The sequence below is a fragment of the Zalophus californianus genome, chromosome 17, assembly GCF_009762305.2.
Source record: "Zalophus californianus isolate mZalCal1 chromosome 17, mZalCal1.pri.v2, whole genome shotgun sequence".
In the NCBI taxonomy this organism is placed as follows: Eukaryota; Metazoa; Chordata; class Mammalia; order Carnivora; family Otariidae; genus Zalophus; species Zalophus californianus.
This window is the reverse complement of record NC_045611.1, coordinates 17,350,758-17,373,872: the sequence shown is the minus strand read 5'-3', so window position 1 is coordinate 17,373,872 and position 23,115 is coordinate 17,350,758. Positions and strand designations below refer to the sequence as shown.

The 23,115-nt window shown below is 44.6% G+C and overlaps 1 protein-coding gene across 2 annotated transcripts in view; it reads left to right on the top strand.

The window, feature by feature from the left end:
* CDH1 (cadherin 1) overlaps nucleotides 1-22,736 on the top strand; it is a 77,377-nt gene extending 54,641 nt beyond the window's left edge. For both annotated transcript variants that reach the window (XM_027618724.2, XM_027618726.2), the window contains 10 exons: nucleotides 1,496-1,671; nucleotides 1,933-2,061; nucleotides 4,247-4,429; nucleotides 5,654-5,898; nucleotides 10,146-10,291; nucleotides 13,480-13,704; nucleotides 14,022-14,252; nucleotides 17,078-17,208; nucleotides 19,256-19,399; nucleotides 20,938-22,736. In XM_027618724.2, the coding sequence (XP_027474525.1) occupies nucleotides 1,496-1,671; nucleotides 1,933-2,061; nucleotides 4,247-4,429; nucleotides 5,654-5,898; nucleotides 10,146-10,291; nucleotides 13,480-13,704; nucleotides 14,022-14,252; nucleotides 17,078-17,208; nucleotides 19,256-19,399; nucleotides 20,938-21,147 (1,820 nt within the window). In that variant the 3' untranslated portion in view covers nucleotides 21,148-22,736. The remainder of the gene's footprint in view (nucleotides 1-1,495; nucleotides 1,672-1,932; nucleotides 2,062-4,246; nucleotides 4,430-5,653; nucleotides 5,899-10,145; nucleotides 10,292-13,479; nucleotides 13,705-14,021; nucleotides 14,253-17,077; nucleotides 17,209-19,255; nucleotides 19,400-20,937) is intronic.
* Nucleotides 22,737-23,115: the final 379 nt, after the last annotated feature.

The following is a 23,115-nucleotide window of genomic DNA, read 5'->3' as shown; positions in this document are numbered from 1 at the left end:
AATAATAAATAAAGTAAATCAGTAAATAATCTTAAAAAAAAAAAGCAGTTTAAGAAGGGTGCCTGGGTGGCTCAGTCAGTAGAGCATGCGACTCTTGATCTTGGGGCTGTGGGTTCAAGCCCCACATTGGGCATAGAGCTCACCACCCTCCCACCCCCACCTCCCAAAAAGGAGCAGTTTAAGAACCTTCCCTGATTAAGAAACAGATCTTTGCCATTCCTGAACACATTCTTTTTTCTTCCCTGTAAATGTAGCCACTGCCCTGACTTTGGCAATCATTCCTTTGCTTTCCTTTATCATGTGTATATTTACCCCTCAGTAATATCCGGGTTTTTTTGCATGTTTTCAAACTTTGTACACGTGGAATCACACCTCACGTGTATTTCTGGTGTGCTTCTCTCACTCAGCTTTATGTACATAAAAGTTCTTCATGTTGGTGCCCATAGCAGCCCAAGGTCATTCATTTGTTCTCATTGCTGCATCGTATTCAGTATTTTTATATAGTATTTATATAATATATAAAATATATATATAATATATAAAATATATATATATTTATTCAGTATTTATATAAAGCACTTTATTCCTCTGTTGATGGGAATTGAGTTTGTTTCAGTTTCTTGTTATTAGAAGTAGTGTTCTCAGAACATTTTTTAAATATATTACCTGATGTGTACACAGAAGGCTTTTCTAGGGTGTATATCTGTGAGGGCAGCTTGCTCGGTAACATACGGTATGTATACTGCTATACTACTCAGTGTGTCTACATGGTGACAGGCTGCTTTCCAAAGTGGTTGGACCACTTAACGCTCCTACCAGCAGTCAATATCCTAGAATTGTTAAGACATTTTAGCTTTGTTGATTGTGCAGTTGTATCTCGTACAATTTTAAATGGCCTTTCCCTGATTTATTAGTGGGCTAATAAACATTTTCTATGTTGGCTGGCCATCTGGGTTTCTTCTTTATGACTTGTCTCTTCACGTCTTTTGCTCCTTTTCCCCTTGGGCTATTTGTCCTTTTCCCGTGGAGCCGTAAGGAATTGTCGATGTCGTGGGCACTGGCCCTTTGACAGTCAGAGGTACTGTAAGTATTCTCTGCCACCTTTGAAGGCTGTGATCGCAAATGACCATTCTCTGTGATGAAGCTGGGCCTGAGAAGCCAGTTGTGGATATTGGTGGGATTTTTTCCTCTTTTCCACCTCATTCACTCGGGATGGGAGACAAGGCACAGGGTTTCAGTTTATTTATTCTCCATCCTCCTCACCTCCAGCCTCCATCCAAAATTGTTGGAAAAGCCAAGTCCTTGGAACACTGCTCGGGGTGGAATGCTTTCTTTCTCCCCTAACATTTTGGTAAAAATTTTGGAAATTAGAGAATGGAGGAGCCATAACATGGTACCATTTCCTGGGGCTCCTCCTTTAACACTCTGGACAGCCGTGTTGACCAGAATCCAAAGTGCAGCTTAACTGAATCTTTCTCTCCCTCGGCACTTGCAGGCACCTCCGTGATGCAAGTCACAGCCACAGATGCGGACGATGATGAGAACACCTACAACGCCGCCATTGCTTACCGCATCGTCGCCCAAGAGCCCCTCCTGCCTAACAGCATGATGTTCACTATCAACAAGGACAAAGGAGTTATCAGCGTGCTCACCCCTGGGCTGGACCGGGAGGTCAGGGGTGAAGAGGGTCTTGAGGCTGCTGAGGGCAAATAGACATCAGCTAAATCACATGGACAATGTAAAACTCTTCTGAGGCCGGTTGCCACGTACTGTGTTTATGGTCTGAGCTTTGCATCTAAACAGCTCTCTAGAGGTTTTGTACCTAGAAAGCAGGCTGGCATTGAAGCAGATGATCAAATAAACCGTTCCCATGCTCTGGGCTGGGCTTGATGTGGCTGTTGGTCCTGACTCACATGTGTTTGATCTCTGCAGAGTATTCCCACATACACCCTGGTGGTTGAGGCTGCTGACCTGCAAGGTGAAGGCTTAAGTACCACCGCAACAGCTGTGATCACAGTCACTGACATCAACGATAACCCCCCCGTCTTCAAACCCACCACGGTAATTCTGCAGACCCCTGGACGGTTTCCAAAGAAAGGGCCTCTGTTGTTTCGCAACTGCTCATGGGTGAACCCTTTGAAAACTTGCCCCATACTAGTGAGCTTTAAAGAAGCAAGCCAATTGGGATGCCAATCTTATCTGTCATCCTCAGCACAGGCCCTACTGACACAGGTTTGCAGAGTTGTAAATGGCACCTATGGGTGCCTGGCTGGCTCAGTCTGTGAAGCATGCGCCTCTTGATCTTGGGGTTGTGAGTTCAAGCCCCATGTTGGGTGCAGAGATGAGTAGGGTTTTTTTTTTTTTTTTTAAAGGCACCTTTTGAATTCATGTCCTCATGTTGTACATCTTGGTAGCAAATCTTACCAGGTTTTGTTTATTCACTGAACAAATACTTTCTAAGTTTATAACACAGGAATTGTGTTATACACTGGAGATATTATCACAATAAGACAAAGATTCTGCTCTCAATGGAGTTGATAGTCTAGCTAGGGAGATGTTTTGACAACCTGTACAAATTATTGTGTACAATTATATTAAAAGAAGATGAGAAGGTATTAAAAGCTACACGAAAAAGCTCTTAATAAATCTTAATATGTTCGTTAGAAATAAGCTCAGTGGTTAGTAACAGAGATTTGACTCTGCCTTAAACAAATAGGGTAAACTTTCTCTTGTGTCACAAAAAACCTAGAGCTAGAGTATCTACACTGTTAACGGAACCTCCTCCGTCTTGCTGTCCCACCATCACTGGTGCATGGCTTCGATCCTCGGTGGCCCCTGTGCTTCCTTCAGGAAGGAGGCAAGGGCATGGGGAGCAAAGGCATTGCTGCTAAGTCAAGGCCTCTCACTTCTGTGCAGACTCCTCCCACAAGTTTCCTTAACCTCTTATTAGCAACTGCTGTCTTAGAAGATGACCAGAAATAAAATATTTTGTTTGGGCACATTGTTGCCCCCAACAATATAGTTCGTGAAGAAGGGGCGAGTGGTTATTTACTAGGCAATTAGCCGTGTCTGCCTCCCTAACCCAGGTATTGTGAGTACGAGAAGGCTTCACAAAGCCTAGAACATTTATAGTAAGACATGAAAGGCCTTGTCTGAGGCCTCTGCATCAGCATTCTAGAGGCCAAGTAGAAAGCCTGCGCTTTGGGTGAACGCCCTGATCTCTGCATCTAGCCTACTTCCAGCCTGCTCCTTACCTGCAGGTCCTGGACCTGGGCCGCAGTCTCTAGCCCAGCCAACCCTGCCACAGACCGGCTGCCCCCACAGCCCATGGCCTTCTATCCTGCCCATTTTTTCTGCCTAATGGGCTTCTGTGCAATTCGTAGTTTTTCTATAAACTGACCCTTGTCTTAGTAGAGCCTTTAGGAGATTTTTGTTAGAAACCAAGGACCTCCCTTCAGCTCAGAACAGGTTTTTCCCTCGATTCCAGCCCAAAGTTTTACGTACCTTTCTAGTTTACTCAGTAAATTTGTGGATGGCTTTACTCCCTTCGATATTGTTCGCTTTACGTCTCAAGAAATGGTGAAAGGTACATCAGTCTAATAAAATACAAAATAACCATGATAAAAAAAATAAGACCTGAAAGGAGGTTGTCAAATGTGGGACAGGGGACAGTGGAAGAGTGTTCTAGGCAGAGGGATCACCATATGCCAAATGCTCTGAATCAATAAAAAGTTTTCAAGAACTGAAAAACAGTCTGTGTAGTGAACCAAAGGAGGTTGGGTCCTACAGGACCTTGTAGATGGAGGAAAGAATTTTAGAATTTATCCTGAGTGCAAGGGGACATCATCAAGGGTTTTAAGCAGAGGACTATACTGACCAGACTTCTGTTTTATGGAAATCATTGGTACCACTGGGAATGATGGAAGAAGAGGGAATGATGGATAAGCCACAGTGTCTTGAGTTTGATTAAGATCACAGTCAGCAACTGGGCCAGAGTGTGCTGAGGGGCTCAGGTAGCCAGGTCCTTAAAAAGCCAACTCAGGTAGTCTTGAAGGATGATGCATCTTGAGTAGTATTGGCTGCTCCCCCAACAGGAAATAGGGGCTCTACTGGTGGAATGGGTACTTCCTCCAAGACTCTCCTTGAATCTTGGGCTCGGAAAGGATTTCTTTAGCCCTTATCGACCTGGCTCATCTATTAGGTCTCAGGATGTCATAAGTGACCCATCTTTTCCTTTCCTCTTTAGTACCAGGGGCAGGTGCCTGAGAACAAGGCTAACGTTGAAATCACCGTACTCAAAGTGACTGATGACGATGTCCCCAATACCCCAGCATGGCAGGCTGTGTACACCATATTGAACAATAACAATGAGCAATTTGTTGTCACCACAGACCCAGTAACCAACGACGGCATTTTGAAAACAGCTAAGGTTTGTATGGTGCCTGGCAAGATGCAGAAACCGACATCTCAGCTAGCTGCCCACTCCCTTGTCCCTTGGTGTCTTCTAAGATGTAGATTAGCATGGCATTGGTGGGCTAGGGGTGGGCAGCTTTCCCAGGTTCTGGTGGGCCATTTGGGGTTTGCAGCAACTCTTTAGGCACATGTGAGATGCTCCTATGCAGCTTCTTGAAATTGAGGAGAAAGAAAGTACCATCTGTTTTAAAAGACTTTCTCCCTGAAACATTTGCCCCATATCCATTTTGCAAATGAGAGGAAAAATGGCTTACTGGTCTCTGCCATTTTGCTGGATTATTTTAGAAGTGGGACAAATGACTTTTTGAAAGATGTCTTGGTAACTTGAAAACTAAGAAGTTGGGTGATTTCTTTGTCGAAGTTAGTCAGAGTTAGTGGATCTCTGGATTAGCCCCCAAACTTAGACCTCCTTATTGAGCAAGTGAGCAAAACCATCCATCCTTGCATCACTTACTGCATAACCTTATCTCCCACTGAATATTGGATGTCAACATTTTCTATGCTACCAACAAAAGAAAGAAGCCAGTAAAATGAGCCCCTACCGTACACAAAGTCCCTCATAAAAGTTCCCAGTTTATTCCTTATAGCAACTCTATGAAGCAGTTCCTTTTCCTATGTATTTGGGTGTGGAAACAGATCCAGAAGTTAATTTGCCTGAACCACACAGCTAGGAAATGGCTCACCTGGGCTCTGACCTTGTTGGCTGATTCTGAACTTCATGTTGTCACTAAACTTGAGATCAGTGTGGTCAGAAGCAGGGTCTTCTGTCCATCTGCTGTCACATGGACAACACGTCACATGGTATATCAACATTCTTACTGGTCTTGGATAATAAATGACTTAAGGTACTAGTGTTTGTTTGCTGGGTTTTGCTGTTTGAGGCTTCACGTACATAGTTCATTTTTATTCTTCTGCTAGGGTTCTCGTCTTGAATATGGTTGCCTGTTAGCTTTTGAAAAACATCCACGGCCAGGCCCCACCCTCAGAGATTATTGTTTGCTGGGTTAGGGTGCAGGCCTTCATTTTCTTCAGAACTTCCCAAGTTACTTCTTCCTAACACAGCTAGATTGGAGAACCATGAAGATATTGCTGGTCAACAGCAATAGTTAAGGATGTAATCTTTTTTTTTTTATACTAACATAAAATATATTTTTTAACTCCTTTCTTTTTTGCTTCTTAGGGCTTGGATTTCGAGGCCAAGCAGCAGTATATTCTGTACGTGACCGTGGTGAATGTAGCCCCATTTGAGGTCATTCTCTCCACCTCCACAGCCACCGTCACTGTGGACGTGGAGGATGTGAATGAAGCCCCCGTCTTTGTGCCTTGTCCAAAGACAGTGGAAATACCTGAAGACTTTGGTGTGGGCCTGGAAATCACATCCTACACTGCCACGGATCCAGATACTTTTATGGGACAGAGGATAATGTAAGTATAAGGATTTTTCAACAGTCTTGCAGTAGCTGGGGTGTGTGTGTGTGTGTGTGTGTGTGTGTAAAATATTTAGTTCATAGCATTTTATCATTGTCTGTGCAAGACCCTTTTCTTGTTTGGCTCCCCCCTGCCACATTCCCCACATCTTTTCCATTTCTTCTATAGCCAGCCATTCTATATTTACTGTGCTTTCCTCTCTTTGGGTTCATGCAGTGAGGCAGGAATGTGGTTTTAATTGACATACATGGTGTGTTATAAGTAGCTCACTATTTTCTCTCCTTTTAAACTGGAAGGCGCCTCTGTAGTCTAAATCACACCCACACATGTTGAAAACACATGAGCAAACCAACAGCAACACCCCATGACCATGTATGACAAATAATGTCCTTCATCTTTTGAGGGCTGGATTTGACTAGGGAAGAACAAGTAGAGCACAAATCCTAACTTGACGCACGTGTCTTGTTAGTAATGGTGTGATTTCCAGGGGTAACAGGGCTTGGCCAATGTGCCTGCTTCCTCTTCTCAGAGAGGTTCTGACCTCTTAACATCTACTCTAGAGGAAACTGTAACAATGAACTATTTAGTGGTGCCTGGGTGGCGCAGTCCTTGGGCGTCTGCCTTTGGCTCAGGTCATGGTCCCAGGGTCCTGGGATCGAGCCCCGCATTGGGCTCCCTGCTTGGCAGGAAACCTGCTTCTCCCTCTCCCACTCCCCCTGAGTGTGTTCCCTCTCTTGCTGTGTCTCTGTCAAATAAATAAATAAAATCTTGAAAAAAACAAAAACAATGAACTGTTTAGAAAAAACTACAAATCTGGAGTAGCATCTTGCTTACTAATTGAGTGTGTTCCTGTTTTGGGGGGGGTGTTTGCTTTAACCTCAATGCTTTTTACTTATTAAACTTCAAACAAAAAGAGTTTAAGTGTGACTTCAACTTGTAAGGTTATTCTGGGGATTGTGGGGCTCGATCCCAGGACCCCAGGATTATGACCTAAGCTGAAGGCAGCCGCTAAACCGACTGAACTACCCAGGCAACCCTGTTCTGGAAATTTTTTTATGCTGATTCTGTCCTGAGTGAAAAAGCTCCTGAATACCTGTGGACCACGCATGTGCCCTGTTGAGGAGGAACTAAACATGGGCGCTAGGTAGTGATCTTGAAGGCTGCTAGAACTGAGTCATTAGGTCAAGGATGATGGGGAAATTTTAAATGGAGGCTCATTGCACCAAAACCTTCTGATTGTTTTTAACATTTACTATTAAATAAAATAAAGGCAAGGACAGTGCTACATGATGTGCTACTTGATGTGATCAGCAGCACGCACCCAGTGCCACTAAGGAAATGTTTTTATGGAGAAAATAAAAGGTGGGACAGAATGTAGTCCAGCATGATCCTGGAGTCCCGGGATTGAGTCCCGCATCAGGCTCCCTGCTCAGCGGGGAGTCTCCCTCTGCCCCTCCCCCCTCTCATGCTTTCTCTCTCGCAAATAAATAAGTAAAATCTTTTTTAAAAAATAAAGATATATTTATTTTAGAGAGAAAGCGCAGTGGAGGAGGGGCTGGAGAAAGGGGAGAGAGAATTTCAAGCAGAGAGCCCGAGGTGGGATTTGAACCCATGACTCTGAGATGAAGACCTGAGTTAAGATCAAAAGTCAGATGCTTAACCGACTGAGCCATTCAGGCACCCCTGGTAAGATGTGTTTATAATCAAACTTGAAAAGTAGAGTGAAAACCGAAGACAGTATTGTAGGGTTTTTGTTCAGTGATAAAGTGTTGGAGTGTATGGTTTCAAGGGTGGGTTGACATCTTAGCTTGCAGTAGTGAAATGGGTAGTTCAGAGCTTCTCTTTGAGGGACACCTGGGTGGTTCAGTTGGTTAAGCGTCTGCCTTCGGTTCAGGTCATGATCCCAGGGTCCTGGGATCCAGCCCTGCATCAGGCTCTCTCCTCAGCAGAAAGTCTACTCCCTCTGCATTCTCTCTGTCTCTCTCAAATAAACAAAATCTTTACAAAAAAACAAAAAAGCTTCTCTTTGAGCAAGTACAGGGATCAAGTCTTACTAGTGTGTGTTGAAGCCCTTACCTCTGGAATAAAGACCACTCTATGTGGTTCATGGCTTTGCACTTGTAAAGAGGTGAGGATGTACCCACAGGTATCCAAGGCCCTTTCGTCCTTAGGTTATTTGTTTCCTTTTCTGAGTCTTCCCATGACCTCGGCAGATGACTGGGCCCTGTATCTCTGTTTTTCTTTTTCTTTTTAAAGATTTTATATATACAGAGCACATGGTACTGGGAGGGCAAAGGGAGAGGGAGAGGCGGACTCCCCTCGGAGCAGGGAACCCAACTCGGGGCTTGATCCCAGGACCCTGAGATCATGACCTGAGCCGCAGGCAGATGCTTAACCGACTGAGCCACCCAGGCACCCCTATCTTTGTTTTTCATGCCTTTGTTCCCTCGGATTGAATGTTTCTGGTCCTCCTAATAAGGTGTTGCTTAACAGGATTTTTTGAGTAAAATTTTTTTCTTCCTCTGTAAGACAGGAAGGAACTTGAGCCTCTCTGGCACCTACCAACAAAGGCCAATAGTACAACCCACCCTTGGGCCACTGTGTGAACCCAAACCTCATAGTGCTCATGGTGGGGGTGCTGCGTGGTATGTTGCCACCATTTGAGAGCTACTGTACCCCTTGGGGAGCTGGTCTGAAAGAGTTTTGCTTTTAAAAACACATAGGATCATAGTATTCATTGCTTCAGGGAAGAATTTTTTTTTTTTTTAAAGATTTTATTTATTTATTTGAGAGAGAGAGAATGAGAGATAGAGAGCACGAGAGGGAAGAGGGTCAGAGGGAGGAGCAGACTCCCTGCCGAGCAGGGAGCCCGATGTGGGACTCGATCCCGGGACTCCGGGATCATGACCTGAGCCGAAGGCAGTCGCTTAACCAACTGAGCTACCCAGGCGCCCGCTTCAGGGAAGAATTGTCCGTAGATGTTAAATATCTTGGATGAAAGTCGGTGAACAGGATATTGTCACATTTTCTCCCCTCAGGTCATAGATTAATTACCAAGAGAAAAAAAGAACTTTTGCTTTAAAGAGATCTGGTTGCCTGTGCCCTTACCCAAGTGATTGAAGTGAACATCACCATGAAAAGAACAGCCGTCATGTGCCTCCTAATGCGAATGATACACTGAGGACACACGTCACCTCCACACTGTTCTTACTTCCCCTTCCTTTGCATAACTTGAAACTACTTCGGAGGGAGGGGCACCAAGGTGCTCAATTGGTTAAGCGTCTGCCTTCAGCTCAGATCATGATTTCAGGGTCCTGGGATCGAGTACCGTATCGGGCTCCCTGCTCCGCGGGGAGTCTGCTTCTCCTTCTCCCTCTGCTTCCCTGCTCCTCTCTCTGTCTCAAATAAATAAAATCTTCAAAAAAATAAAAAATAAAAACCACAAAACTACTTAGGAGGGAATAATCAGACAACCCAAATTGAGGGGCTTTCTACAAAACAAGTGAACTGCACTTTACCTTTTTTTTTTTTTTAAGATTTATTTACTTATTTCAGGGAAAGAGAGAGCGAGCTCGGGGGAGGAGCAGAGGGAGAGGGAGAAAAAACCTCAAGCAGACTCTGTGCTGAGTATAGAGCCCGATGTAGGGCTTGATCTCACGACCCATCATGACCTGAGCAGAAACCAAGAGTCAGGTGCTTAACCGAATGCCCCACTCAGGCGCCCCTGGCCTACACTTTCCAAAAAGTGTTGAGAAAGAAAAGAAAGGCTGAGGACCAGTTCCAAATTAGGGAAACATGATGTCTAATTCTGGATGGATCCAGAATCTGGGCAGGGATGTTCTGGAGGACAGTTTTGTGGAAATTGACAATTTAAATACATGCCATGGGGCACCTGAGTGGCTCAGTTGTTAAGCGTCTGCCTTCGGCTCAGGTCATGATCTCGGGGTCCTAGGATCGAGCCGCGCATCCGGCTCCCTGCTCCGCGGGAAGCCTGCTTCTCTCTCTCCCTCAGAAAATGCCTCTGTTCTTAGGGGATAACATGGGCTGAAGTATTTCTGAGTAAAAGAACATGGTGTCTGCAACTCACTCTTAAAGGGTTTACCCGGTGGGTGAATCCAGGTGAAGGGGACATGGATGGTCATACTCTGCTGTAGATCTGATCAATCAACAAAGAGGAACCTTAGCCTTCTTCAGCCATGTGCCGTTTGCTGTACTATTCTAAGCCAGAGCTTGTGCCATTTCAGATATCGGATTTGGAGGGATGCTGCCAATTGGCTGGAGATTAATCCAGAATCTGGTGCCATTTTCACTCGGGCTGAGCTGGACAGAGAGGACACGGAGCATGTGAAGAACAGCACGTACGAGGCCCTCATTATAGCCATTGATACGGGTAAGGGTGCCCTTAGTATGTGACTTTTGCTGTCTCACCTGTCTGGCTAGCGTGCTTCATTGCCCCCTACCCTTCTTTGAGAGGCAGGAGTTCATTCTTTTTCTTGTATTCTTAAAGCGTGCAATTTTCGAAAGTACAAGTAATTAGGTCAAGCAGAAGCTCTTTATACCTGAACCGACTCCTTCCCCACGGGAGCCAGACTGCCTGGGTCTAGATCTTCGGACTAAAGCTTATGTCCCTTAGTTCCTCTGTCTGACAAAATGATAATACCCCGTCTGGATTTTGAATGAGTTCGTTTATGTAAAAGTGTCCTAGAAGAGTGCCTGCTCTACAAGGACTATCATAATTTTTATCCTCATCATTAGTAGTGAAATGTGGCTCCTTCCAGACTGCTCTTGTGTATTTGAATACATTTATATGCATATAGAAATAGAGTTTATTATAAAGCCACTATCTAGTTTACAGCCTGGTTTTGTTTTTATAATAAAAACCATTGTTTCATACATGTTGATTTAAATTAAAGTTTTAATTTATTTGCTATTATAATATGTCTTAAAGACACAGATCTACTTTAGCACCTTATAAATCTACCTCTTCATAATAAAATAATGTTATCTGGTTATAGCATACTTGAATCGTTCACGCATTAAAGAACACTGGGATGGTGTCTACCTGTTCATTATTGCCATGAGTTTGATAAGGAAACATCCTTGTCCATGCCTCTGTGTGCAAGTATTTCCCTTGGCTGGATATTTAGAAACAGAATTACTGTTAGAAACTGCTTGCTTCCTGGGCTTGTGATGGATTCTATTTCCCTCGCTAACTCTCCAGCTTCCTGAGGTAGTAATGCCAGTCTTGACAATCTAGAAAACACAGCAAGGCAGGTAAGGCCATGATGGGGCTGGACAGGTGGCCCTCCATCGCATTGTGATGGTGCTGGGGAAGGATGAGCCTGGCCTCTTCAGTTAGAATCTGAAGCCTGCTCCTGGAGCTGTATTTAGGAGTTAGCAGGTTAAAAGCAGAGAGCGACGCAAGTAAGGCCATGATGGGGTCCCATTCGCAGAATGCTTTTGTCTGAAGGGAAAAGCTAGCCCATGGCTTCAGCCGCACTGGCCAGCTGCTACATGGAAACTCTCCAGCCTGGCCTGGAAGTAAGTGGAGGAAATGACTCCTGAACATGCCTTGGCAAACTTTCTGTGAAGGAAGGGCCAGGGAGTAAGTATTTTAGTATCTGTAGGCCATGTGATCTTGATGGCTTTTGCAGCCTAGAAGCAGCCATAGACGATCGGTAAAGGGGGGGATGGGCACAACTGCTTCCTCATTTGCCTGGAAGGCCTTAGTTTGCCGATGCCTGACTCAGGTGTGATGGTGCTGAATGATTCCTTTAAGTGTTCCTTTGTGCATGACTCAATACTTTTTTTTTTTAAAGATTTTATTTATTTGACAGATAGAGACACAGCGAGAGAGGGAACACAAGCAGGGGGAGTGGGAGAGGGAGAAGCAGGCTTCCCGCTGAGCAGGGAGCCCAATGTGGGGCTCGATCCTAGGACCCTGGGATCATGACCTGAGCCGAAGGCAGACGCTTAACAACTGAGCCACCCAGGCGCCCCGACTCAATACTTTTTAATGTAAGGTCTAAGAAGAAGGAGAATGAGGTTTCGTAGAAAATGTGTTAGCTTCTTTTTTATTTTATTTTATTTGTATTTTTTTTTAAGATTTTATTTATTTATTTGACCCAGAGAAACAGAGAGCGCACGAGCACAAGCAGGGGGGAGTGGCAGGCAGAGGCAGAGGGAGAAGCAGGCTCCCCACAGAGCAGGGGGAGCCCGACGTGGGACTTGATCCCAGGACCCCAGGATCCTGACCCGAGCCGAAGGCAGTCGCCTAACCAACTGAGCCACCCAGGCACCCCGTTAGCTTCTTTTTTAATTAGAAAAAATTTTAAATGACACCTCCTATTTGTTTTTAATTCACATGATAAGGTAAAAAAAGATTTAAACATAAAATATGGCATATGCATACAATGGAATATTATTAAACCTTAAAAAAAGGAAGGGAATCCTGTCATATGTTCAAACAATGGATAAATCTTGGGGGCATTATACTGAATAAAAGCCATGTCACGAAAAGGCAAATACTGTATGGTCCCACTTAAGAAAGCAGTCGGATTCATAGAGACAAAATAGAATGGTGGTAACCAGGGGCTGGGAGGGAAAGGGAAGTGGGGAGTTGTCTAATGGGTACAGTTTCAGTTTTACAAGATGACAAGGTTCTGGAGATCTGTTCCACGATAATGTGAATATACTTAACACTGTTGAACCTAAAATGTAAAATGAACTTCAAAATGGTTGAGATGGTAAATTATATGCTGCGTGGTTTGTTTTAACCACGATTTTTTTAAAGGGTAAAAAAAAAATAATCACAGTCTGGCTACCCAGGCATAACTCTTTACAGGTTTGAGATAAGAGTCCTGTGTTTTTTTCTATAGTAAACTAATATTGATGGTAATACTTGAGTGTCTATTTTATCAACCCCCGTATGCTAGGTGCTATGTCACAATGTAAAAGAAATGCACACAGAAATGTCCAAGTCTGTTTTTGTTTTTGAAAAGCAACTTGCAGCAATTTAGAAAGCTCAGCCCTTTGATAATGACCTTCAAGCCATAGAAGTTCTGAAAAGGGAGAATTGGTGGGGGGGCAATGAGAAATTCTTGGAGTGGTTAAAATTTAATGGGTGCAGGGGCGCCTGGGTGACTCAGTCGGTTAAACAACTGCCTTCGACTCGGGTTATGATCCCAGGGTCCTGGCATTGAGCCCCGCATCGGGTTCCTTGCTCAGCAGGGAGCCTGCTTCTCCCTCTCCCGCAGGCTCTCCTCCAGCTTGTGTGCTCTCTCTCTCTCTGTCAAATGAATAAATAAAAACTTTTAAAAAAATTTAATGAGTGCATAAAGGTATGTGTAGAAGAGGGAAAGAGGTGTCCTTGGTGTGAGGTTAATTTGAATAATTGTTGTCAAAGCAGGAAATAAGCATATCAGAGAGCAGCCGGATCTGAAGTGAAGATGCCCCATGATGGGGAGAGCTGATGGCTCCCTAAAGAGCCAAGCCAAGACTGGAATTTGGTCTGATGGGAATCAGTAGAGCTTCATGAGTGTTCTTGAGCTGTGACATTTACTATGTATTTTCTCTTAGGTTCTCCAGTTGCTACTGGAACGGGAACCCTTCTCCTCATCCTCTCTGATGTGAATGACAATGGCCCCATACCAGAACCTCGAAATATGGACTTCTGTCAGAAGAATCCACAGCCTCGTGTCATCAACATCATTGATCCAGATCTCCCCCCCAACACATCTCCCTTCACAGCAGAACTAACACACGGGGCAAGTGTCAACTGGACCATTGAGTACAATGACCAAGGTGGGGACTGGAGTCTTACTTCAGAAACGTTGCTCTGACCTGGTGCTTTCCCTGCTCCTGCCCTCCCCCCTTCTGAAATTCCCTTCTCCACTTCCACGTGTCACCCCTTTTGTTTGATGTGTGTTCATTTGCCCCTTCTACATTTGAGGCATTCCACCAAGTTCCCTTTCCCTTCATGGTATCTGACTCTGCAACGTACTGGCCAGTAATCTACGACCCAAGCAGCTCCAATTTTCTTGACCCTAATAATTTTATTCTAGAATGAGGTTTTTTTCCCCTCCCCTTGTCCCATCATTTATTTTTGTTGCTTCCTCCAGCCCATGAATCTCTAATTTTGAAGCCGAAGAAAACCTTAGAGTTGGGTGACTACAAAATAAATCTTAAGCTCACAGATAACCAGAACAAGGACCAGGTGACCACCCTAGATGTGTTCATGTGTGACTGCGAAGGGGTCGTCAACAGCTGCAAGAGGACGGCGGCCTATGCCGAAGCAGGCTTGCAGGTTCCCGCCATTCTGGGCATTCTTGGAGGAATCCTCGCTTTACTAAGTACGTACGCCTGGCAAGCGGTTCAGCCTTTGGCTTCTAAAATGGGGGAGCTTTATCCCTTACTGAACAGTTCAGAGAGAAGTTGGCCAAGACTGGAAGGCAGCCCTGTTCCATGAGATCAACAGGAACCCAGTCTTCTATTTAGTTTTTTCAATCCCCCAGGGCAGTACTTCTCATGCTCAAGTACATACAAATCACCTGCATGCAGATTCTGAGCTGGTGATCTGGGGAGTCTGGGGTGGGGGCCTCAGATTCCACGTTGGTAACCAGCTCCCAGGTGGTGCAGATGTTGCAGGTCCTTGGACCAGCTTGGAGCAGCAAGGCCTTGGGGTCCTTTCCTCATCAGCATGGTCTGAGCTGTCCCGCTTACCACCACCACTTCTGCTTCCACATTCTACAGTCCATCCTGGAGAAGGGATGACAGAGAAAGTGGAAAGCACGTATCTGGAGATGACACAAATCACCTTCATTCCCATCCCACTGGCCCAAACACAGCCACACCTAGAATTTCCCACTTGAACTGGATGGCCATGTGCCCATTTAAGCCTTGGCAGAGGACGGGGGCGGAGTGTAGGGTGAACAGTGAGTATTCGGTGGCTAGAAGGACACTGGAGGGAGCTATGGCAGTTCTACCATAGTCCTTCAAACTGAGAGAGACCACCCAGAGACTGGCCCCTAGGGTTGACACAAATGCTGTGATGGTTTCTAAAAGCTTGTGATGGCAAGTTCATTAGAAAAATTCCAAAGGTGGTTTATAAATTAGGGGCTGGAAAGGGTGGTCCAGGTCATGAATGCCTTGGTGATCAGACGATGTGACTTGTCCCTCAAGGATGTGAGTTGATGTGAGTTGACGCTCAAGGAAGGTGTAGGATGGTTGGGATGGAGGCTGGTGGCATCCACATGGTCAGAGGGGCATTTGTGAGGGTTCCCAGGCTAGTGAAGGCACAGAGAGGAAGACTCCATCAGACTGTGGAGGGCAAAGAGGAGGCCAGCGTGGCTGGAGTAGAAGAAAGTTCTTGGAGCAGTGGCATCACTCGTTTAGACTTGTTAAGGGTTTCAGTTTAGACCCAACACAGATGTTCTTAATCCTGCTGCTTTCTGCTCCAGCAGATTCATTCGCTCCTGCCCTCTGCTGATTGTGTCCCCTCAAAGCTGAGAAGGAAGGAGAGTGTGTTGTTCAGAATTTAGTGAGCTTTCTGGACCTCTGTTCCTCAGGGTTCACCTGGCTTAATGGCCACTGTAGGGTGAGGTGAATTCACCTTCCTTCTGCCATCATCATGGCTGGGGTCATGCAAGCCCTGCCTGCCGCCTGCCTTCCTACTCCAGTTAGATTTGACGGGGCCAGTCAGCTTTGGGGACAACAGTTACTAACTAGTACTTTCATTCTAAGGAAAATATTAAAGATTGTCATTACACTTAAAACAATTGACTTTTGAGTAATAGCCTTACCTCAGTGTGTTTGGGATACATTTTATTAGGCACAGAGGACAAGAGCAGCACTGCAGAATGTTCAAATGTGGAACCGTATTGAAAGCAGGAGCAATGCCAGCAATGCCATGACTTGGAACAACTTCTTCCTTGTGGGCAAGCGTAGAACTTACACTTCCAAGATGACACTAGAAAAATGCCAGGATATGAAGGTTTTCATGTAGACCCTCAATATTTGGTTGCTTGCTTTGTGCCAGGCTTTATGGGAATCCCACTGGGAATACTGAGGTTGTGGTACAGTGTGTGGGGCAGTATTTCCTGAAGTGATAACAGTATCTATTTTGGTTACTTTCCTTTAAGTGACATTTAAGTAATGTTTGATAAGCAGTATCTTCTTGGAAATGATAACCTGCTTTTAGTTGCTCAAAGCTCCATGTGGATGGTGACTATTTTGCATCTTACATGGTCTTCACTACCGTATCCTCGGTGCTAAGACAGGTCTTGGCTCACTGAATCGTGGTCAAGGAAGTTAAATTGTTCATCTGAATAAAGTCTTGGAATCTTGATGATTTCAGAAACAATAGGGAGGTTGGGTACTTGTAAGAAATCTTTTCCCCAAGTCTATGCAACCTCTTTGTTTCAGTGCAATACTGCTTCAGTAGGGTGTCCTTTAGAGAAACTCGGGCACAAGCACCTATTTAAAAAAAATACTAAATCATATTTTTTCAGTCACAGTAAATAGTTCAAAGATTTTTAACAATTGTTCATCTTCTCTAGCCTAGAAATATCCCAAGATCAGATGAAAACTTTGGAAATTAAACAGATTTTAGAGCTTGCTTATGTGATTTTTATCTTAAGAGAAAATAATATTACCAGGCTGTTGAATGGTCTGTGTCCCATTCCTTGGAACTGATTAAAAATAATACGCATCTGTCCATCACATTTAGGCTGACCCAGCCCTGCTCACAGACCTTCAGTGGTTCTAGTTCAGAATCAAAGCCAAAGTCCTTTAGTAGTTGCCACATCCCTGCCACCCTTCTGAACCCCTGTCTACTTCCTCCCTCGCTCACCCCGCTGACCTCGCCTCTCCTTAGTCATGGCCATCATGCTCCTGCCTCAGGGCCTTTGTCCCTAATTTCCTCTGCCTGGAGCATTTTATTAGCTCAGATTCTGGGAAATGACTGATTGGTTTAAGTCCAGTTAAAGACCACACTTGAGTTCCCCTGTACTTGTCCAGGATGTTACATTGCACATACTAAGTTCGGGTGTGAGAGCGTCCATGCGCGGGTTGTCTGGCAGCCATCTGTCTGGTAGGCAGGGCTGTGGTGCTCTGTGAGAGCTGCTTTTTATGGCTTTCTTGACCCGTGGCTCCCCTCGTTCTCTGTCCCCCACCCCAGTCCTGATTCTGCTGCTTCTGCTGTTTGTTCGGAGGAGAGGGGTGGTCAAAGAGCCCTTGCTACCCCCAGAAGATGACACCCGGGACAACGTTTACTATTATGATGAAGAAGGAGGTGGAGAAGAGGATCAGGTACATTTTTAAAACCGTGATACATGGCGCACTTGGGTGGCTCAGTGGTTAAGCATCTGCCTTCGGCTCAGGTCATGATCCCAGGGTGCTGGGATCGAGCCCCGCATCGGGCTCCCTGCTCAGTGGAGAGCCTGCTTCTCCTCTCCCACTCCCCCTGCTTGTGTTCCTTCTCTGGCTGTGTCTCTGTCAAATAAATAAAATCTTGGGGCGCCTGGGTGGCTCAGTCGTTAAGCATCTGCCTTCGGCTCAGGTCATGATTCCAGGGTCCTGGGATCAAGCCCCGCTTCCCTGCTCAGGGGGCAGTCTGCTTCTCCCTTCCCCACTGCCTGCCGTTCCCTGTGCTTGTGCACGCGCGCGCTCTCTCTCTCTCTCAAATAAATGGATAAAGTCTTTAAAAAACAACAACAACAAAAAAAAACCGTGATACAAAGCTAAATGGCGATCTCTTTATTTGGAAGAAGCAATGATTAGGAGAAGGTAGACCTTTGAAATAACATTGTTCTTTTCAGCACCCAGATGAATGAACAGAGGCCAAGGGCAGCTAAGTAACTTGCCCAGTCACACAGGTAGTAAGCAGGAGAACCCCAGGTAGTGTGACTCCAGAGCCTAGTCTCCCTGTCACTGTTCTCAGGATACAAACTTCAAATTATCCTCGACATAAGGCAGCTACTTTGTAATATTTTGTTTCACTTGAGCTTGTAGGTATGCTAAACTTTTTTTTTCTTACTGTACATGTTAGGGCTTCTTTAGGCCTTCTTTATGTTCCCTGATTTTAAAGATGGTCTTGCCTTAGCCTAGAGTTTTCTGGAGATTTTTTTAAAAGTAATCTCTTTGCCCAATGTGGGGCTCAAACTCATGACCCCGAGATCAGGAGTTGGATAGTCTACTGACTGGGCCAGTCAGCAACCTTTTGGAGAATTTTTTGTGAATGTGTATTCTATTTAGAAAGGAAACCTCGGGGGGCGCCTGGGTGGCTCGGTCCTTAAGCGTCTGTCTTCGGCTCAAGTTATGATCCCAGGGTCCTGGGATCGAGCCCCGCATCGGGCTCCCTGCTCTGCGGGAAGCCTGCTTCTCCCTCTCCCACTCCCCCTGCTCATGTTCCTTCTCTCGCTGTGTCTCTGTCAAATAAATAAATAAAATCTTAAAAAAAAAAAAAAGGAACCTCGGGCCCCATCTCAGAGTTCTGCTTTGACTCTGGCCATGCATGAGCATGCTTGCTGAGCTCTCTGGTTTGGAAGAACAGCCATTGATTAGAATTTCAATGCCTGCTTTGTACAGCGTATTAGGGGGTACAGAGAACTGTCCTTCAGGCATTTGTGGGATAACTGCTGATCTCAGCTAGTGTCTTAGTCCGTGTGGGTTGCTATAACAAGATGTCACAGACAGGTTGCTTAAAAACCACAGAAGTTTTTCTCATGGTTCTGGAGGCTGGGATGTCTTAAGATCGAGGCACCAACAGATTTGGTGTTTGGTGGGGACCTGCTTCCTGGTTCACAATCAGCCATAATCTCAAGTGCACTCAACACGGCAGAAGGGGAGTTCTAGCGTATCTTTTATCAGTGTGCTAATCCTGTTCCCAAGGGCTCCATCCACCCTCCCGACTCGATCACCTCCCAAAAGTCGCACCTCCAAATACCACCATGTTGGGGATTAGGTTTCAATGTGTGAATTTGGCGAGGGACACAGACATTCAGTCTATGGCAGCTAGACTCTCAAGAACCTGTAGATCAGCTGGGCCTTAGTCACTTAGGTACAGCAGTCCACATCCAAGCCCACAGTTGTTCCTCACAATCCTTTTATGCTGTTCTTCCTTCTAGTGCTATTTTGGAAACTCTTAGGTTACAAACTGTCATTTCAGATTACATTGGCACATGCTTATAACTACCATGCAGTTGAAAGGGCATGATCTGATACCGGAATCTATAACCCAAATATAGCCCTGGATTTGTGACTGTGTTTTGTTTGTTTGTTTCTTTTTCTTTTTCTTTTTTTTTTGTTTTTGGTTTGTTTTTTACTCTTTGCTCTGCTTTTACTTTTATCTCCAAAGGACTTTGACTTGAGCCAGTTGCACAGGGGCCTGGATGCTCGGCCCGAAGTGACTCGCAATGATGTGGCGCCAACCCTCCTGAGTGTGCCCCAGTACCGGCCCCGCCCTGCCAATCCTGATGAAATTGGAAATTTTATTGATGAAGTAAGTTAGCAAATCAAAAGCCAAGGTGCAGCTCATCTCTACACTCAGGAGCAGTTGGGTTGAAAGTGAGGAAAAAGTTTTTAGATTCTTTGCTTTACCACATTTTCTCCTTGCCTGATCCCTGAATGCTATTTTTTATTTGTGTCTCATCTGAATTTCAGAACTAAAAGCACTTCAGACTGTTCCTAGTGAATTTGCAGTATCCATATGGCAAAACCAAGAATTGCTTGTGAGGATTTAGTAGAACTAGAAATGAAACTAAAGAGATTCAGAGGAGATCCAATTTGGTTTCACTAATGGCTCTTTTTGCCCCTGCATCCCACTGCTGGTTGGGATGTGATATTAAATGTGTATCACAGGTCTACCTAAGGGCCAGAAAAATAGCATCAATTTGTGTAAGTTGGAAATACATTCAGCTATGAATTCCAGAAGTTTAAACAGATATGAGGAGATTAACCTCATAAATCCTTGTTCTCATGTTTGTTGCCACATGATCACAAGATGGCTGCCACACTTCTAGGCCTTGGGTCTGTATTCCAGTCAAGAAGAAGTAGGAAGGGCAGAGCAGAGGCCATAAGTCTTTGTTCTAGCAAACTGTCAATACAAGTAGGGAGTTCATCCTATGTTATTGGCCAGAACTGTCCTTATCTGCAAGGGAGAATGAGAAATAAGGCATTAAGTTAATTAGCTTAGGGTGAGATGAGGACAAATTGGGAGTCGGGATGAGCAAAGAACCAGTAAGTAAGATAACAGTCTGATAGGATCTGTTTCCTTAAACTATGTTACCTGATCCCTTGCTCAGATACTGGAATGATTTTCAGAGCTTCTCTGATGGTCCAGTGGCCCTCCGCGGGTCTTCATGGTAGAGGCTGGTTTTGCTTTTGCTCCCATGGGAGTCCTCACCAGGACCTACACAAAGCACAGAAGTGTTTGAAGTGACCAGGCTGGATACTCTAGGAAGCTGGGAATGGGAAGGGCCAGTTAAAGCCTCCCTTTTAGATAATCTGAATTCAGGTCCTTTGCTCCAGTCACATGCATTTGTCTGTCATCACAGCTGATAGTAGCTTTTTTCTTTTTTTCTTCTTCCTTTTTTAATTACAAAATAGTGTTTGCTACTTAGAGTAATAAACTTTGAAAATGTATATAAAGAAAAAAAATGCAAGTCCTTTCTTCATGCCCCAACTTACTCTCCAGAGTTAACTGTTAACAGTTTGGCAGTCATCCTTCCAGACCTTTCCAGGTGGAAATGCTGTATGGACCAGTACGACTGTCCTCATTGTTTTCAGCCTCTGTCCATCCTGGCTGGCTTCTCTCCCTTCTACATAAAATGTGTCATTAGTTTAGGGGGAAACATTCTGCATCTTTACCCGTGGTGTTGTCTTTTCATCAACAGTATATTGTTTATATCCATTTACCTTACTGGTGCTGACTGCTCCTGGTGTTCTGTAGGATGGTTGCGTTATCGTGCACTACATGTTGCTGGAGGCACCTAGAGATTCCTTTCATTGAAAGACCCTCCTGTCTTCCTCTTCCTCTAGAACCTGAAGGCAGCGGACACTGACCCCACCGCTCCTCCTTACGACTCTCTGCTCGTGTTTGACTATGAAGGAAGCGGTTCTGAAGCTGCTAGTCTGAGCTCCTTGAACTCCTCAGAGTCAGACCAAGACCAGGACTATGACTACCTGAACGAATGGGGCAGTCGCTTCAAGAAGCTGGCGGACATGTACGGGGGTGGGGAGGATGACTAGGGGTCTTGAGACAAATGAGGAAGGAGATGGGTCCTTACACCATGTGGGGGAGAGTGCAGGGGTCATGGTTTTCCAGCTCCCTTCACTTGAGATGAGTTTCTGGGGGAAGAGAGACTGCTCAGTGATGCAGTTAGGATAGTTAGTGTTACCACTTGATAGATCTAATCTGTGTTTTGACCTGTTCTTTGAAGCTTTTTTTCTTTCATCATTCTTTAAATGGTGATGCTGTCCAAAAGCCACCCACACGTTTAATATTTCAAAAGAATAGCTTCAGCCTCCAGAAGGTTCTGCTAGCAACTTGGAGGTTAGGTTCTGCTAGCAATTTACAGATTTCCTTACACGCTTTTGTCTCATTTTTTTTTTAAAGAAAGGGGGGGACTCAACTACCCTATTGTGTGTGTGTCTGTGTAATTATTTTTAATTTGTGTTCTTTTTTTCTCCTGTCACTGCTCTGGTGTCCCCTGTTCTAATACCCACTCTTACTCCTTCTGAACTTCTATTGCCCCAGACAGGAGTTCTCTGATGGAGAAATTGTTGGGCCATTTCAGGATAGGAGACTTGGTCTTAGCCTGGCCAGAGTGTGACTGGGTATTGTGGACTCGTAAGACCTTTAATGGTTCTCCTTTTTTATTTCCTAAGTACATAACTTGAAATTGGTGTCCATCCATTTACTTGTTCTGCGTAAATATGTTTGTTATGTGTATGTCATTATTGAGGTACTTTGGTTCTAAATAGCGCTGAGCAGAAAAGGTGGTGAGTTTTCAGGTGCCACTCAACTTCTAATGTTCATTTATCACTCAAGAGTGATCTCTTTCAACACTTAATGATGGTGCCTAAGTGCTGCAGCCAAAGACAGAAGGAGGTTTGTCACAGCTGAGGGCAACATGAGAAATGTGCTTGGAGGTGGCAGGAGAGATGTGTCATTGAGCCTGGCAGTTTAGCAAACTGAGGCTGAGGATGATTGAGGTGGCTCTTACCTCTAGTCCTGAAAATTCTGAAGAGTGGAAGAATCTCAACATGTGTGTCCTATCAGGATCCTCAGGCCAGAGTTTGTACCTGAAGCCCAGAATCCCCAGGTGCCTGCTTTTGTTGATGTCTACAGAAAATGCTGGCTGATCTGGACACATTTACCCCAAATTCCAAGAGTTCGTAGAAAACCGAGGATATTAGGAAATCCAATTTTTCCCCCTTAGGAGCAGGAAGAAAATATGGCACTAAAGGGTGCTAGCAAGGGGAGGGTGGAGAGAACTTTGATTTGGATCTCCTTTTAATTGAAATGCGAACTTCAAGAAACTTTTGACAACCATAGAAAATAATTTTATCTAAATTGCTTTACTGTCAGCTGTTTTTCAAAGGAAAAAAAATCATTCCTGCAATCACTTCTTGGAATTCTTTTGATTTTTTAGCAATTTAAACTCTAATGTAGTCTTGTGTAGAGAATGTTACTATAATTTTGAGTGTATACATGTGTGGGTGCGGATAATTTTGTATTTTCTTTGGGGGTGGAAAAGGAAAACAATTTAAGCTGAGAGAATTCTTAAATATTCATTTTTATAAATTTTATTAAAGAATTTTGTTAAACCAGTGTCGAACACTTGTTTTATTTGGTCACACCACAATTCCAGGCAAGACCAGTGGTAGCTGAGCTCACGCAAAACGTGAAGAAGGAAGCTTCGTGTTGAAATGACTCCTCCAGAACTTGGTGTAATTCTATTGCAGGCAGAGTGCAGGAAACTGCATTTAAAAGGTCACTTTATTTGAAGCCTATCAATCCATTTGGTATGTGGAGAAACATTTAAAATTCTCTTGTCAATGGAAAAACTGTGGGCAGAGCCAAGGGACCAAAATAGAGCTTCAGACAACATTCAGTCGGTCAGCAAAGTTTATGTAGTACAGCGGTCCACCATCAGGGAAGACTCTGGACCCCTCCCCCAGGGGACATTGGGCAATTTCTGGAGATGCATTGGT